The 14,484-nt window shown below is 37.7% G+C and overlaps 1 protein-coding gene across 1 annotated transcript in view; it reads right to left on the bottom strand.

The window, feature by feature from the left end:
• GSAP (gamma-secretase activating protein) overlaps positions 1–14,484 on the bottom strand; it is a 41,978-nt gene that overhangs the window by 17,935 nt on the left and 9,559 nt on the right. The window contains exons 9-18 of the mRNA XM_010001797.1: positions 13,575–13,634; positions 12,862–12,905; positions 11,223–11,308; positions 7,032–7,109; positions 4,820–4,897; positions 4,232–4,324; positions 2,770–2,987; positions 2,401–2,470; positions 1,622–1,704; positions 926–979 (exon numbers count right to left, since the gene is read on the bottom strand). Of these exons, the coding sequence (XP_010000099.1) occupies positions 926–979; positions 1,622–1,704; positions 2,401–2,470; positions 2,770–2,987; positions 4,232–4,324; positions 4,820–4,897; positions 7,032–7,109; positions 11,223–11,308; positions 12,862–12,905; positions 13,575–13,634 (864 nt within the window). The remainder of the gene's footprint in view (positions 1–925; positions 980–1,621; positions 1,705–2,400; positions 2,471–2,769; positions 2,988–4,231; positions 4,325–4,819; positions 4,898–7,031; positions 7,110–11,222; positions 11,309–12,861; positions 12,906–13,574; positions 13,635–14,484) is intronic.

The raw sequence follows: 14,484 nt of genomic DNA, 5'->3' as shown, positions 1-14,484 counted from the left end.
TGCAAAGCCAAATTCCCTGGCAGCAGTTGTATGAGTCTGCACCAGCACAGTTGTGATGCACTGTTGCAGATTGAGTGAACAGTGGGTAATTTCACTGATTTTAAAAGATTTCGTGAACACTGATGCTTTATGAGCTAATTATAATCACTGGGGAGGAAACCTCTTTAAAGTGCTACATGAAACAATACTGTCCCATGTGGTGCTGGTTCTTTTGGATTCAAACTCTAACTCTTCGTATTAGCCCTCTACAACAAGCTGCTTATTAAAAGCCTGAAATTAATATTATTAATTGAAATTAAAGTTTCAAGTATTTCTCTAAACTGGAGCTGAGGGAGTGAAATGGAAGATGGGAAGAATAATTCACATTGTTTTCAATGGAAAGTACAATTTCCTCCCCAAAGAGCATGTCCTCTCCCCATCCAGTTCGTTGCCTTTTCCAGGCTGTGCAGGAATTTGGCTAGATTTAGGTAGCCAAAGCCCTGACATGAGGGCAATCACAGGATGGTCTGGATGAAACAAAGCAAGAGGGTCATGAACCATTGGTAGCAATGGCAGCACAATGAAATATCCCCCAAAGTGGAGATATGTAGAGATTTGAAGAAATCCTACACATCTGCCATGGCAAGTTTATCTCCAGATAATGAAGTCACAAAATGAAGACACATCAATCAAATCCAATAAGCAGTAATTCCTGCCCTGTTGAATTCCTTCAGAAAAGGCAAGAAATACATCTTCGAGCTAGCAAACATCAGTATAAATAGCTAATATTTTGGTAAAAGCATAAAGCATTTCAAACAGGGCAATTTTCTGTTCACTCCTATTTTTTGATATGTCTGTGGGGACACCGCTTCATTAGTATTTAGCACACACCCAGCCCACAAAAAAGGCTCCTAACCTGCAAATATGGTTTTATATTGGAACTTACCTCTAACACAGGCAGAGTAATAATGTCTGTTGCACATGTTACTCTGGGGATAATCTGTAAATACAGACACATTTTTATATAATTTTATAATTACAATATAAACCACTTGGAATAAAACACAGGCCTGTTTGGGTATCTAAGTGAATTCCCATTATCTACTTCCTTTGTGAAACTAGCAAGCTAGCCAAAACTGTGCATTCAGTTTTGACAAAAAGAAATACAGCAAATGTTTCTCATTTATCTCATTTTTAAAAAAAGACAACTTAGTAGAACAGTGTCAGATCAGAGAAACTAAACTAAGCTATTCGCTCTAACACTGTAGGGTCTTGTCTAAAGTTATTTTACTTCTGCAAACATAAAACTACATTCAACTAACACTATTTGTCTTAGAAATAACTGCATGATTTTACTGGTTAAATAGATTCTGTATTCATTATAAACCTCATATGAAAAACAGTAAATTAATAACTCCTTATGAAAACTGAGAGATTTAATAATCTGTCCCATTATAGTAGTTGTTCTAGTCCTAGAAATGGTTTTATTTGTTGACAAAAAAATAAGACTTACCAAAAACACCACTAACATTATGACTCGACCATCTGTGAGAAGGTAAGGCACACGAGTAAAAGGTTGTATTAAAGGAGAAAAAATAAGACTCCCTCTAGCTATTAATTTAAGTACCAGCTGTTATCTTACCCCAATCCAGTCAAGCAGTGATGTGTAGGGCAAAAGTTTATCCAGGTTTTGAGCTTCTGTACACATTCTGCAGTACAGGGAGGCTAAAGGCAAGGTAAAAAGATTGGTAAGGGCAAGATGGTATGAACTATCAGTCAATAAGAGCAGGTTTCAAAGTCTCTAATACTTTTTTAGAGACAAATCCTGCTGCTGTCTTTGAAAACAGCTTCCTCCATGGTGGAACCAGTCCCATTCTGTGCACAAAAGAAGGAAGAGAAGTCCAGATGGCTGCAGGGCCAGGTCAGCTGCTTGGCTACAGCTCAGCGCTGCAGGGGTCCTTTGCACAAACGCTCAGGGCACAGGACATGCTCTGGCTAGGCTGAGAAATCAGCTATTAGAAGAGAATAGCATAACATGCCAATTCCTTATGAAAAAATTGTGTGGGCTGGGCTAGAGAGGATTTGCTCCTCCACTCTGGTCTCAATTATTTACATCCCAGATACCGAAGACAGGAGCCAGATGGAGAGTTTCCTCTCCAGTGACCTAAAATAATTATAAATCTCTTTGTCCCACTAGACAGAAGAATGTACTTTAAAAGTATGACTGCCTTTTTGATTTTGAGAGATTTATATATCTTCTAGACTACTGATATTGTCTCTACAACAAAATGCAGGCCAGTTAACACAAATCATAATCAAAAAGTTTGGAAAGTGGAGAATCAGCCTGGGCATTGCAGCTTCTCCTTAAGTCACAACTAGGGTATCCAGGAAAATTCAGCATGCAAGAAAACAAATACCTACCAATGATAAATTCTTGAATGGGGTCAAAAGAATGACATGTTGACAGGTTCTCAGAAATCCACCAAATCATCTGTCAGAATGAGAAAAGGGAAGTCTGTCACATCTCTTTGTTTAATCATGTGTTGTTGTAAGAGACTGTAGAAACTTTGTTTACAGTAGTCACACTTTGCATGAAGTGGTGATACCGAGATAAATGTTTTCAGGACCGCCTTGCTCAATAAAGCAGCCTGGGCAGCTCAGCTCATGAGCCTCTTGGCACTGTGAAAAGGTACGTGAGAATCAGAACTTTTCTTCTTTGGTCAGTGTAACTCACGACCCTGCTTGGTATCATCAGTCACTGAAAAAACTTAGAGGAGGTTCTTTACCCACCTGCATTTCCAAGTCTTCTGTGTGTTGGAAGTACAACAGAGCACAATGTAGAGCTGCCAGTCTCTCACTGTCGTGTTTGCTGTTCTGCAGGAACTGCAGCACTGCGTTGTCACTGATGCTGACTGTGTACATGTTTCCTAATTGGCAATCCAAGACTGTTGACATGAGTGGGGATTGGATGGAGCAGTTCTGCAACACATCAAGTCTTGCATCCTCTCCTGAAAAACATTTGTTAGAAAATAAAAAGTAGTAAAAACATAAAATCTGGCTGTTATCCGTATTTCTTTTAAGACTCCCAGGTCCACAGGAGTAAGAAACAGTCTGCTTTTTGTACAGGCTGCCCTAGTATTCCACTGAAGAGGAGGTGCTGGCTGGGTAAAGAAAGTAAATTAGGAACACAGTCCTTACTCAGTTCTCTTATTCCCTACTGCTGAAGCAGAGAAGATGTACATATTTGAGGCTCACAATGCTGTCACAGTGTAAATCAGGGTACACAGGATGGAACGGAGAAGGGCAAAAGGCTAGTAATAGAGGTGCAACACAAGAATTAGCACCCAAGCATACTGGTACAGTTCAGAACATGCAGAATCATGATAAAAACTTGTATTGGTGGATATCTTGCCAAACCCAATGGCCAGAACAGAAGGTTCTGCTCTACGTTTACTGACTGAAGCGTAAGATCAAAACAACTGCATATTAGTATTAAGGTTCACCACCACAATACTATACAGTAGGATTCCAGACCCTTTGCATCAGAGAAATCAGTGATGCTTTCCACTCATTCCCAGCAGAAAAGTATTTCATTATGCATATACAACAGGCATAAGCTTCCCATGATGCTGCCTGAGCACCGGTTCCCACTACTTACATCCACTTCACCCAACCAGAAGAACAGATTTCTGTTTTCAAACAAAGGCCCCCCACTTCCAAAAATAACTTCCCCACTTCCCATAAAGACATGTTTGTTGGAAATTAAATAACATGCCTCTCAGATGAGACTCTAAATCAAATTGCATCAGCCTGATCAGGTGAAGGAAACACAGATTTCCTCTCCCCACACCCTCCAAACACACACATTTAGAGCAACTCAATTGGAGGAAGGAAATGTAAAATCAAATTTACATCTCCATGTGAAATCTGAGAACAGTGGAGGACCGAGAGCATGTGCAAAGATGGGGGAAGGGAAACTATGAAACCAAGGCAAAGAATTTCAAATTCAGTGAAAGGTCTTCTTCCATTTCATAACAAGCAAGAAGTATGTAATAGATGAAGTATGAAATGTCAATTCAGATCCTCTTTTTAAAATGGCAAGTGGCAAAAATGCCATTCTTCGCTTTTTGAGCTCTCTTCTTCTACTTCAGAACACTGTGCAATAAAGCAAATGTTGAAAAATACAACCTTCATGTAAAGAGATTTGAACACTACAACAATAAAATTACCTCAAGCAGCAGTCTTACTATACCTGTCAGAAACAAACTATGGCACAGCAGGTCAGGATGCTGAATATTCAGGAGGTGAAGAAACTGCCCAGGCAAATAAGCAGCCACATAATAGTCTATTTAAAGAAATAACAGTAGTCAGTTTAGCACTTGTTACTTATTTGCTTTAAGAGGCTGTTTCACATTATTCTCATCTTGGCTCACTTCTCTCTGATGGAATTGATTAAATCTAGGAAATATAAAAGGAGTTTTAATTAAAAGCTGCTGTAGTATTAACACAGGAAACACTAGTAATACATTTCGCTTTCCAGGGGAGGATTCAAGAGGCTTGAGACACTCCAGAACTCAGCAGCTGACCTCCAGAGCAGATTCTGAGGCAATTTCAGAGGAAGTTCCTTACTAAGAGTGAGGCATTAGAGTATCAAATGCAAAGTTATGAAAAAAAAACCAACAAACAAAACACAACAAAAAAAACCAAACTCCAGCAAAATAACACAACTACTTGAAGTCAAGAAAATAAATCCTTTACTTCTAGAGAAGTGTTAGCCATTTGTCTCCCTACTGGGGACAGAGAACAGCAGTCACACAGGGAAATAACGCAAGTAACCTACCAAGATTCATAAAAGCCACTTCCTTCAATTGAGGAGATCCTGTTCTTTCTAGAGAAACTGTAAAAGTTTTGTTGTAACCTGGGGAAAAACAATAATACTTTTAAAAAACCCAAACAATAAACACAATCTCTTACAAGCCAAGTATGACTTTATAACAAGAAACCTCAGCAGTGCCAATACACCCAAACAGGGATATTTTAGACTGTTTCATGGGCTTGTCTGCACAGACAGATTTACTTCATCCTAAACAGAGCTGCTGCATCCTTTGCAGACCTGCACCCACACAATGTAGTTCTTTAGTACACAGAAACTGGCCATGCACTGTACAGCTCATGTTCCTGTTTAAAGAAGCTTTCCATCCCATGCAAAATATATCTTCCTCCTCAAAAATCCCGAACACAAATCCTTTATGTAGCTGTACTTCCCATTTTAGTGATCTGTCTTTAAAGAATTTAAAGAAAAGATCTGGCTTTAAAGTATTTCCAGTTTGTTTATCTGCATGACCCATTGCTGTGATTTAGTTTAGTTCTGTTCAAAGACAGGCTAATTTCAGATCTGCTGTGTTTGCATGGGCTTTGCATCAGCACAGCTGTTATTTTATTCTAGACTTTCACCACACTTTTACTACTATCCAGCAAGAATGATATAAAGCTCTCAAATTTCCTCAATCTCTGAGAAAAGTTGAAGATGAAAATAACAAAGGAGACAATGACCGGCCTTCAAATACTCATGCTGCTAATACTGCATGAAAACTCAAGATTAAGGCAATAGATCCATGTATTACAGTGTAATCAAGGAAAAATCATGAACCATGCTCCAGCCACTCATCCAGGACTTGGATTCCTGACCCTAGCAGAGAATGAAGGTATCTAAACCAAACAGTTTTTCACACAAGATACTGAGTGGAATTTTCTTGCAATGAGTCAGTATACTCATGATTGCCACTCTGTTACTTGTCAGTGCAAACACATGCAAGCTAATACAGCACTGCAGAATATGCCTGCAACAGTGTCACTTTTGAGCTTATGCTACATGAAGTGAATGTGGGGACCTGCTTTAACAGGGGGAGAGTGAAGCTTCCTTCAGAGCTCACAGATGCTGCAGCACAGGCTGAACTCTTTGTACGTCTCTAAAATGTGGCTTGTGGACCTGATATACCACTCCTTTTGTGGGCTACCTCAGAACTAGTCTTAAAATTCTTTCCTACCACTGATGAATCTTAAATGAATTCCTAAACAACTCTGCACAAAACAATTCCATTCTGTGAAGGTTATTTCAGATGCAGCTGGTCAATGTTGCCATATTTATTCTCAGTTTCTTCCTGGTACAGATAGGCATGTACAAGGGTCTTGATTGGCTCTAAGCAAAGCAGCCACCCATCAGCTACACATCAAATATCTGTGGAAATCAGCTCTTCATAGCAGCCAGCACAAAGCAGCACCCAGAATGGACTTTTCAATTCGTTAATGTCTTCAAGAACACAAAAAAGTAGTTCATTCAACCCCACAATGTTCCAGTAGCAAACTGACACGTAAGTACAGCTCTGACACTTAACACTTAAACAGTTATGTTGTCCACTGAAATACAGGTACTCCATACCATGCAGCTTCTCAGCTAAGAAATTATTCTCCTCTCTGTTCCACTTATGAAACAAGAAAAATCTTGCTAATTACAAGTTTTACTCTCAGAGTAAAACAATTTTCTTTATCCTTTTCAAGAAAGGAAAGGTCTTAAAATTAAGAGCTAGAGCACCACTCACACAGCAACTATTCTTACAGTCAGTGGGTGTTGCATCTCTTGCTGTGAAAATGACATGTGGAACTGGAACTCAAAACAGACATTGAAGCAAAAAGCTGTTGGCTCAATTTCCCATACAAATGCCTTATGGCATAAGTACAACACACCTGCAAGTTCCTACAGATTTCATTCAAGCTTGTGCTCAGCATGCCAGAAAGTCTGCCTAGAAATAAAGGACCAAATTAATAACCATTCTTGAGGCCATTGGTTTGAAGCTACTCGTTCAGTATCAGACAGGAAGTCTAAGCAGGAAAGTCAACTTTGCAGCTAAAGGCAGCTGCTGCCTTTAAACACCAGTCACAGTGGTTTATTGTCTGCAGACTGTGGTAGTTATTTGTTTTGAAAGACATTCTGTGACTCTTTCATCAAAGTGACATTCTCCAAAATAGAGCATAACTTAACAGGTTAATCTTACCTTTATGTAAGAAATACACAGAGTATGTTATTTCATCAGGAATATCAGAGGCTGGACTACAACACACACACAAGCCTCCTAAAAAGACAAAAAAGGAAAAGAAAATTGACTTTTCCACTCAAGTACCTAGACATCTTTACAGTGCACAGAACTAAAGCAAGGCTCTTTCAAGTTAAAAATAATCTCTCAAAACAGGTAAAGATCACAGAAATATATGTTACATCTCCCTCACCATCACTTACCTAGTGAAACACAAGAGAAGAGAGAAAGCATGGAACGATGGAAACCTGGGTTCTGACATGGTCAGTTCTTCTCTTTAGGAGAACATTTTTAGCCCTTCCCAGTAGAAGCCCCACTTGCAGCCAGAAAACAGATCAAGCCTCTCTTTCCACAGACTGCCTCAATAATCTCTAGATATTTTCTGTTCAGTGACTCAAATACACACAGAACAACAGAGTAAAATACAGTTGGTTTGCTTTCTAAGGAATTTCATATTAGCAGCAGCACGATGCACTACTGGAGGTTTTTCACACTAGAAATGATAGTCACTTGTCCCCTTTCTAGCCCAAAGAGCTGTTAATTCCTTTCTTAGGAGAAAAGTCAGTACTTGGCACAAGCTTATTGCAGCCAAGGCACTCTGTGTAGGAATGCTCCCAGCCTAGTTCTAAATCAGGCTGATAGATTGCTTTGATTTCACTGGATGGCAGCCCTCCCTCCATCTCTTGTAAAGACCTTAATCCACTTACTGTGATGCTTTGGCAAGCTGCTTCAGTATTCACATTAGAAACAGCTTCCAAACTCCATTACCCCAATAAAGCTGGGCCACAGCTATGACCATTCACCCTTTACCTTTATTTAAAGTTCATCACTTAAAAGAAAAAATAATACTAATACAGATACTCTTCTGTAAAAGAAATAATGTGTATAAGGTATACTGAAAAAGGCACAAAACAAGACTTATTTATAGAAAGTATACAGAAAAAGGCACAGTATGGAAAAAGCACATATACAAAAACACATAGCTACCAAGGTATTTCACCCTGGAAGTACAAGGTTAAATGCCTTGTACTTCAGACCCCAAGGCTCTACCATAGCTGTGATACAAATAGGGCTGAGGCACTTCATACTTCTGAGGAAGATAAATACTTTCTTTTGAGATGCAGGACTTTTTTTCTTACATATTCTTAGTTGACTGAATATTGTTTGATACAGGTTTGCTTGGATATCTGAGTCATTTAGACAACAGACAGGGCATTTTGCCAGAGCACTTGGCATCCTTCAGAGCACACATAATTTTTAAAGTAGCAGCATCAGGACTTGTGAGGAAGACTGGAAAAGCTCCAGCAACCCACAATGCTGTTTTATTACCAACAGCTCCCTTCCAACAGTGCACATTTCTTTCTTGTATGCTGGAGGCTAGTGTACACTGTTTGCTAAATTGTATGACATGCAAGTGGGTCTGTTAAGACGTCTTGGTGGGTCTATGTGCAAGTTGACCACAAAAACAGTGGCTAGGGGTGACTCTGAAAACAATGTACATCTTTCAACTCTAGGATCCTGGTCCACATGTTAACAAACTGAACTATGAACAAGAGGAAATATCAAATGGTGGTTCATTAATACAGACAGGAACATGACCACCTCAGATCAGCAAGTGTCCAAGCAATGTTAGATCTGATACCATCTTGGCAATCTCATTAGAGCAATCAGAGACTGAGAATATAAAACAAATTCCTTTCCTACCCTTACCAGTGCTCTGTGCAGATCAGAGCTGGGGTGTGCTGATGCAGGGAAAGTTTGATACCCTATTGCAGCTATCAGGTAACTGTTTTACACAAAGGCAGAACCAAGTCTCCTACACTTATTTTAATGAAAATTATTTGCAAACAGTAAGGGCTGTAGCTAAATGCCACAAGCTGAGAAGACCCATATGAAGGTATATTTGAATAGACTCTTTATCTTTTCAGAAATTAACTACAACAACATTAAATAAAGGAAGCATTTAAAAATTAAGTTATACTTATATGGGGTAACAGTGAGTTACTACACTTAGCAGAATTCAAGGAACAATAATTACACTTGACACATAAACATCATATCACTGACACTGTAAGAGTCAAAGACATGAAAGTCTCCCTGGAAAACCAACTTCAAATTTCTCATTTCTGTTCATACAGAAGTACGAGGCATAAGGCTGTACCAACATCTCAACCTGGCATTGCAACAGGGACTTTTGTCTATTGTTACTGGCTTAGGAGTGATTTGCTTCACCTCACTTCAGCCCTCCAGACATCTCTCATTCAGACTCCTACAAAGCAAATGAAGAAATAAGGATAGAAGCAATCATCCCCTGAAGATGCCTATTTCTCTCCATAAACATAGTCTAGATGCTTAACTTCTAAGCAGGTAAAGTTAGGTGATGGTAATCCAGAGTGTGTTGTCTGCATTTATTTTTTTTTTAACACCGAGCAAATTTAACTGACAAGTACTTCTAAAGCACTAAAAGAAAATATAACAACCCAGCGTTGCTTAAATAACCACTGAATTCTGGACATAAAGTTGATTCTAGGACTGTTTGATCTCAGCTAATCTAGAAGGATGTAGGGATTCTCATCTGGAGACTTTTTGTCTGTGCTAAATATAAGAATCAGGGCTACTAGTCCTCTACTGCAGGAATTTAAGAAAGGAAAAGTGATTTCAGAGTTCAGACTGGCAATAGCCAAAAACTATTGTATTAAATGGGAAGCTGCATGGAATATTTTATTTTGAAGTTATGCCAATTATTCTTTGCTAGAGATTTCCAAATGATACAAATAGGAATATCAGCATTAATATCTGAGGTATCCAGGCAGTTCCACAGAACAGCACCCCAAAGTGCTTCTAATTTTGTAAATCACCACAAACAAGAGACACAAAAGGGAACTTTTAGTGCGATTGCCCACTGTGTTCTTTGTCAACTAGATACAGTATCAACACCACAGGCATTTGCTCCAAACTGCCATTCACTCAAAAAGGTGTAAAGTAATCCTCAGTTTCAAACAACATCCAACTAAAACCCAGACACAATAATCTCATTTAGTAAGTGTAATTGTCAAATTACGTGTTTTACATTATGCACAACGAAAAATGCTTGTGAAACGTTCCACACAGCATTTAAATACTGTGTTACCAGATGGAAAAGAACATTTTGCTTCAGGATATTCAAACAACAGTCCTGTTGGAATAGGACTGAATTTCACCCTAAACTAAAAGGAGATGCTTCAATCTGAACAAACTCTAGAGAAGAATAGTTTTAAAAGGAAACATATATCTAAATAAATAACATTTTCCATTATTGGACAGACTGTATAAGAAATACTCTGACTTGTCTCTTGCTAAGAAACAAGAAGTAGCCTAATCTACATTCGGTAGATAGGAACTGGGTTTTTTCTTATTTCTGATTCATTCCCTCTGATACTTGTGAGCATGTTGTCTGCCTTGGTAAGAAAAAAATCCAAGAAACTGTACTTCACTTGAGTTGCAACCATGGCCATTTCAGTGCAACTTGCAAATACCTCAGCAACTGGCCCACGTGCACAGCATGCCTGAAGAAGTGAGATATAAAGCCACTTCTGCAACACACTATATCCCTATCCAGCTCTGCAGACTATTCATGGGTTAATTAGATACCATCTCTGCTTGGCAGTATGGTCTAATTTAGAAGCTGAAAATGCAGGCATCTGTGATGAACAGATGCCTTGAGACAAGTTTTTAATCAAAAAAGCTCATGGCATGCATTAGGATGTAGGGAGATTCCAAAATCCTAAAGGTTTAAGGAACACTTTAGGTTTAAGGAATTGTACATATTCTCAAACCTTAAATATAACATACTCATTTTAATATCACATACTTCAACCTTCTATGTATCATATACTAACAGCAATATAAGCTCTTAGAATCTGTATTGCAATTGCTTCATTTACACGTATCCATTCTATTAACACAATTAAATATTGTGTCAGTATTTACCCACAACCTATCTTGAATTTACTTCCTTACACATTTTTGTCAGCTTTAGCATTAAATCACTCTAACACACAAAAAATAAAAAATGCATATGCCTTATGAAGAAATTTAGTAATCAATTATGGTTATACTGCTTCAGAATTACTAGTGTAGATAATTTTGACAATATTTGTATTTATAAATTACCTGCTTTACTTGTAAAAACCTGAAGATTCAAAGATTTAGATGCAACATCTTGGTCTTGACAGTAGTCATATCCAAAATTTACAAGTCTATGAGCAAATAAAGATCATTAAATAAGTAACTACATCCACAGAGATTCATCACAACACAAAGATCATGAGAACAGTCACTATATAATCAAAACAAACTAGTTAAATTATAATCAAGTGTTCTCTAATTCAAGCTAAATTAGGTTTTAACCAATCCACCCAGTGCTGTTAGAAATGAGAAACCCAAGACTGCACATTGATATAAAAAACCAGCAATTTTGGTTAGACCTGCAAACTTCATATTCATTTACTGCAGCATTGTCCAACCATTCCTACACAGCAAAGTAAAAGCAAGCTCTGACGAAGAACTGGAAATCCAAACATTCACCATACCTGAGAACTCCAAGGCTTTGCAGCCTAATTCTAACAAATATTTATGTCTGTAAAGCTACATTTTAATCTGCAATTAGGCCCACTAATTTCAGCAGAAATACCCAAAAGGGAAAGCATAAAGATCGCACTCACATGGAACTTCTTATACCATGACTTTCATGCTTTAATGGTTTTACAGATCTTTAAAAACTACAAGTCCTATTTTTGCCATGCAGAACATGAAACAGGATATTGCTGTCAGTCTGCTCTGGCTTTTTTATTGTTGTAGGTTTTTTTGTCTTTTGTTGTTGGTTTTCTTTCCAGAAAAGATTTTGATCCTATAGGGATTTTTCCCTAGGTCTTCTGCAGTAATTTTGAAGACAAAAAAATAGCATTGAAGCTCATAAGATTTTGATTTTTTCAGTATTAACTGCAAGATGATACCTATTTTGGGCAACCTGCAGGTACAATAGCATCATACTAAGCCTTCTGCATAGCACCAAGACATTCTGAAAGCCACAGTTACTGATACCTGATCTAGCAGCTTCGGCCTCCCCTTTTATTCACAAAGAGAAAGAGGCCCTTTTGGATTGTAAATTCAACTCATTGACGATACAGATGAGGATGAGATGAACTGTGACTGAAAGTCAGACTATCCTGACTAGGTTTTCATCAATAAAAATGGAGCCTTAAGGAAACAAGCTCAGATGTAGTCATGCTTATAGTAAACATCAGAGGAGTCTTAGCCTTTGAAAGTGCAGGCTGCCTGGAAATAGCATGCTGGAGGAGACAAGAGTACAGTGTCTCACAGGCTAAAAAAAAAGGAACTACTGATCTAGTTAACTGCCCCATAAAACAAGTAACAGTAATTAACAATGGACAGCTCCATTTGACAAGAATTTTGACATCACTACTAGATAATGGTCAGGATTAAAACAAATTAAATAGGTACAGAACACTCAGAGGAAGGATGGCTTAATCTATAGTTAGCTCTTTAAACAAGTAAATTTTTAAAATTACACCAAAAAGCAGTCATGTATTAAATTACAATTTACAGTTGATCCTTATGAAAATGAGAGGAACTGGAAGTTTGGACACAGCATTCATATTGTTCTTATATTCCAGTACCATGTAGGCAACTGCAAAGAAAGATACTATGGCTGGGACACAAATTTTACTCAGGTTTGTAAAATATTACCCTACATATTAAAATGAAAGCAAAACATAAAAAAACCCCTTACTGTAATTGTGTGCCATTTACAGAAATATCCAGGTGTGATTCCAGCTGTTAATAAAAAAATTAAAACAATCCTGTTACTTAGTGAGGTCAGCATACTGTGATTAGTATTTCAACCCAGTAAAATGTGTCAAACTCACATTTCACCAGATTCAACATCCTAAAGTTTATTTATTCTCCTCTAATCCTTACAGTTACCTCCCCAAACATAAAATAGATTCTTATAAATAAATAGTGAGATATTTAACCTCTCTCATTAGAGCAAATTTCAGACACTGGGACAAAAGCCTAGTAACAATTACATGTCCAACAGCTGTAGTTTTTATGTTTTGTTCTCTGTATTTTGGCCACAACACTTTTTCTTGCCTCACTTAAAACTGACACAAAATTAGTACAGGATTTCTTTGTCTAATGCATATGGCAACACTATTTTTTAATACTTGACTTGATCAGTAAAATGTCATGAATGTCACTTACTTCTATGTTAGTATTTGTGCAATTCCACAGAAGTTTCCTTACAATCTGCAATCTGAATTTGACCAAATATATTTTTGTAAACAAAATAATGCAAAATAAAAAATGGAAACAAAACCTCCAGTTTTCCTCTGCAAAAGTTCCAATAATAAAAGACACGGAAACAGACCTCTGTATCAGAGCCTGGAACACATTATTATACACAACTCAAAATCATTGTATAATAAAATAGTCACCACTTACTATTGAGTTAAAATTTTCATCAGGATAAAACTGGACACATTTTAAAGTACTCCTTGATTCCTGAAATTAAGAGGATGTGTTTTGTAACTGATGCAGTAGAAAGCAGATGATATAGATGGAAAACTCCTGTATTCTCCATACTCCAGTATTCTACATACTCAGTCCACTTTGCTAACTGATACACATAAGTCAGGGGCCAAAAGATGACTTTAAAAGCCACAGAGAACCCTCCACAATAGCACTCTGACATTCTTCCTTCCTGCCTCTTTATCTGCCTATCATCTATAATTGCGTGGGCTCACACTTGAAGCACAGTGTTACATGTCACACACACACACATTCTAGAAGGTTAAAAACCACATTTTTCGTAACTACCTATAAAGCAAAAGGAACTGTATCTTATTTTGGTCAGTTCGAAAGGGGTATCTCAGAAACAAAAACAGAAATATGCTTCTCCATCACAGTTCACCTCCTAATGCTCATTTTTGGAGGCTAAGAAGAGTTAAGAAAAATCTGTTTTCATTTATGTAGAATACATCAAGTGCAAATAGTACCTCAGTCAAAACAAAACAAAAAAAACACAAAGCCCAACCAAACCCAAAGAGCTACAGGATTTCTAGCCAAAAACCTGTTCTCATTTGGTCCCTCATTAAGTCTGTGTACAACACACTTTCTCCATGTGATTTTTCTAGAACAGGGGCATTACACTCACAACAATTTTTTGTATATTCAGATTATTTTTAATAAAACACTTGTTTAAAGCAAAAAACCCACAACCCTAAACATACTGATTTTTATAGAAAGCACTGAGGTCCAGTCTTTTGCAATTTACTACACACAAAGAGCAGTTAAGGCAAGTCTGGCTTTTGCTTTGGGTTATTCTGAGGCAGGAACAAAACAGACTACTATA

This window comes from Chaetura pelagica, unplaced genomic scaffold (assembly GCF_000747805.2).
Source record: "Chaetura pelagica isolate M959 unplaced genomic scaffold, ChaPel_1.0 scaffold137, whole genome shotgun sequence".
In the NCBI taxonomy this organism is placed as follows: Eukaryota; Metazoa; Chordata; class Aves; order Apodiformes; family Apodidae; genus Chaetura; species Chaetura pelagica.
This window is presented reverse-complemented; position numbering and strand designations above follow the sequence as displayed.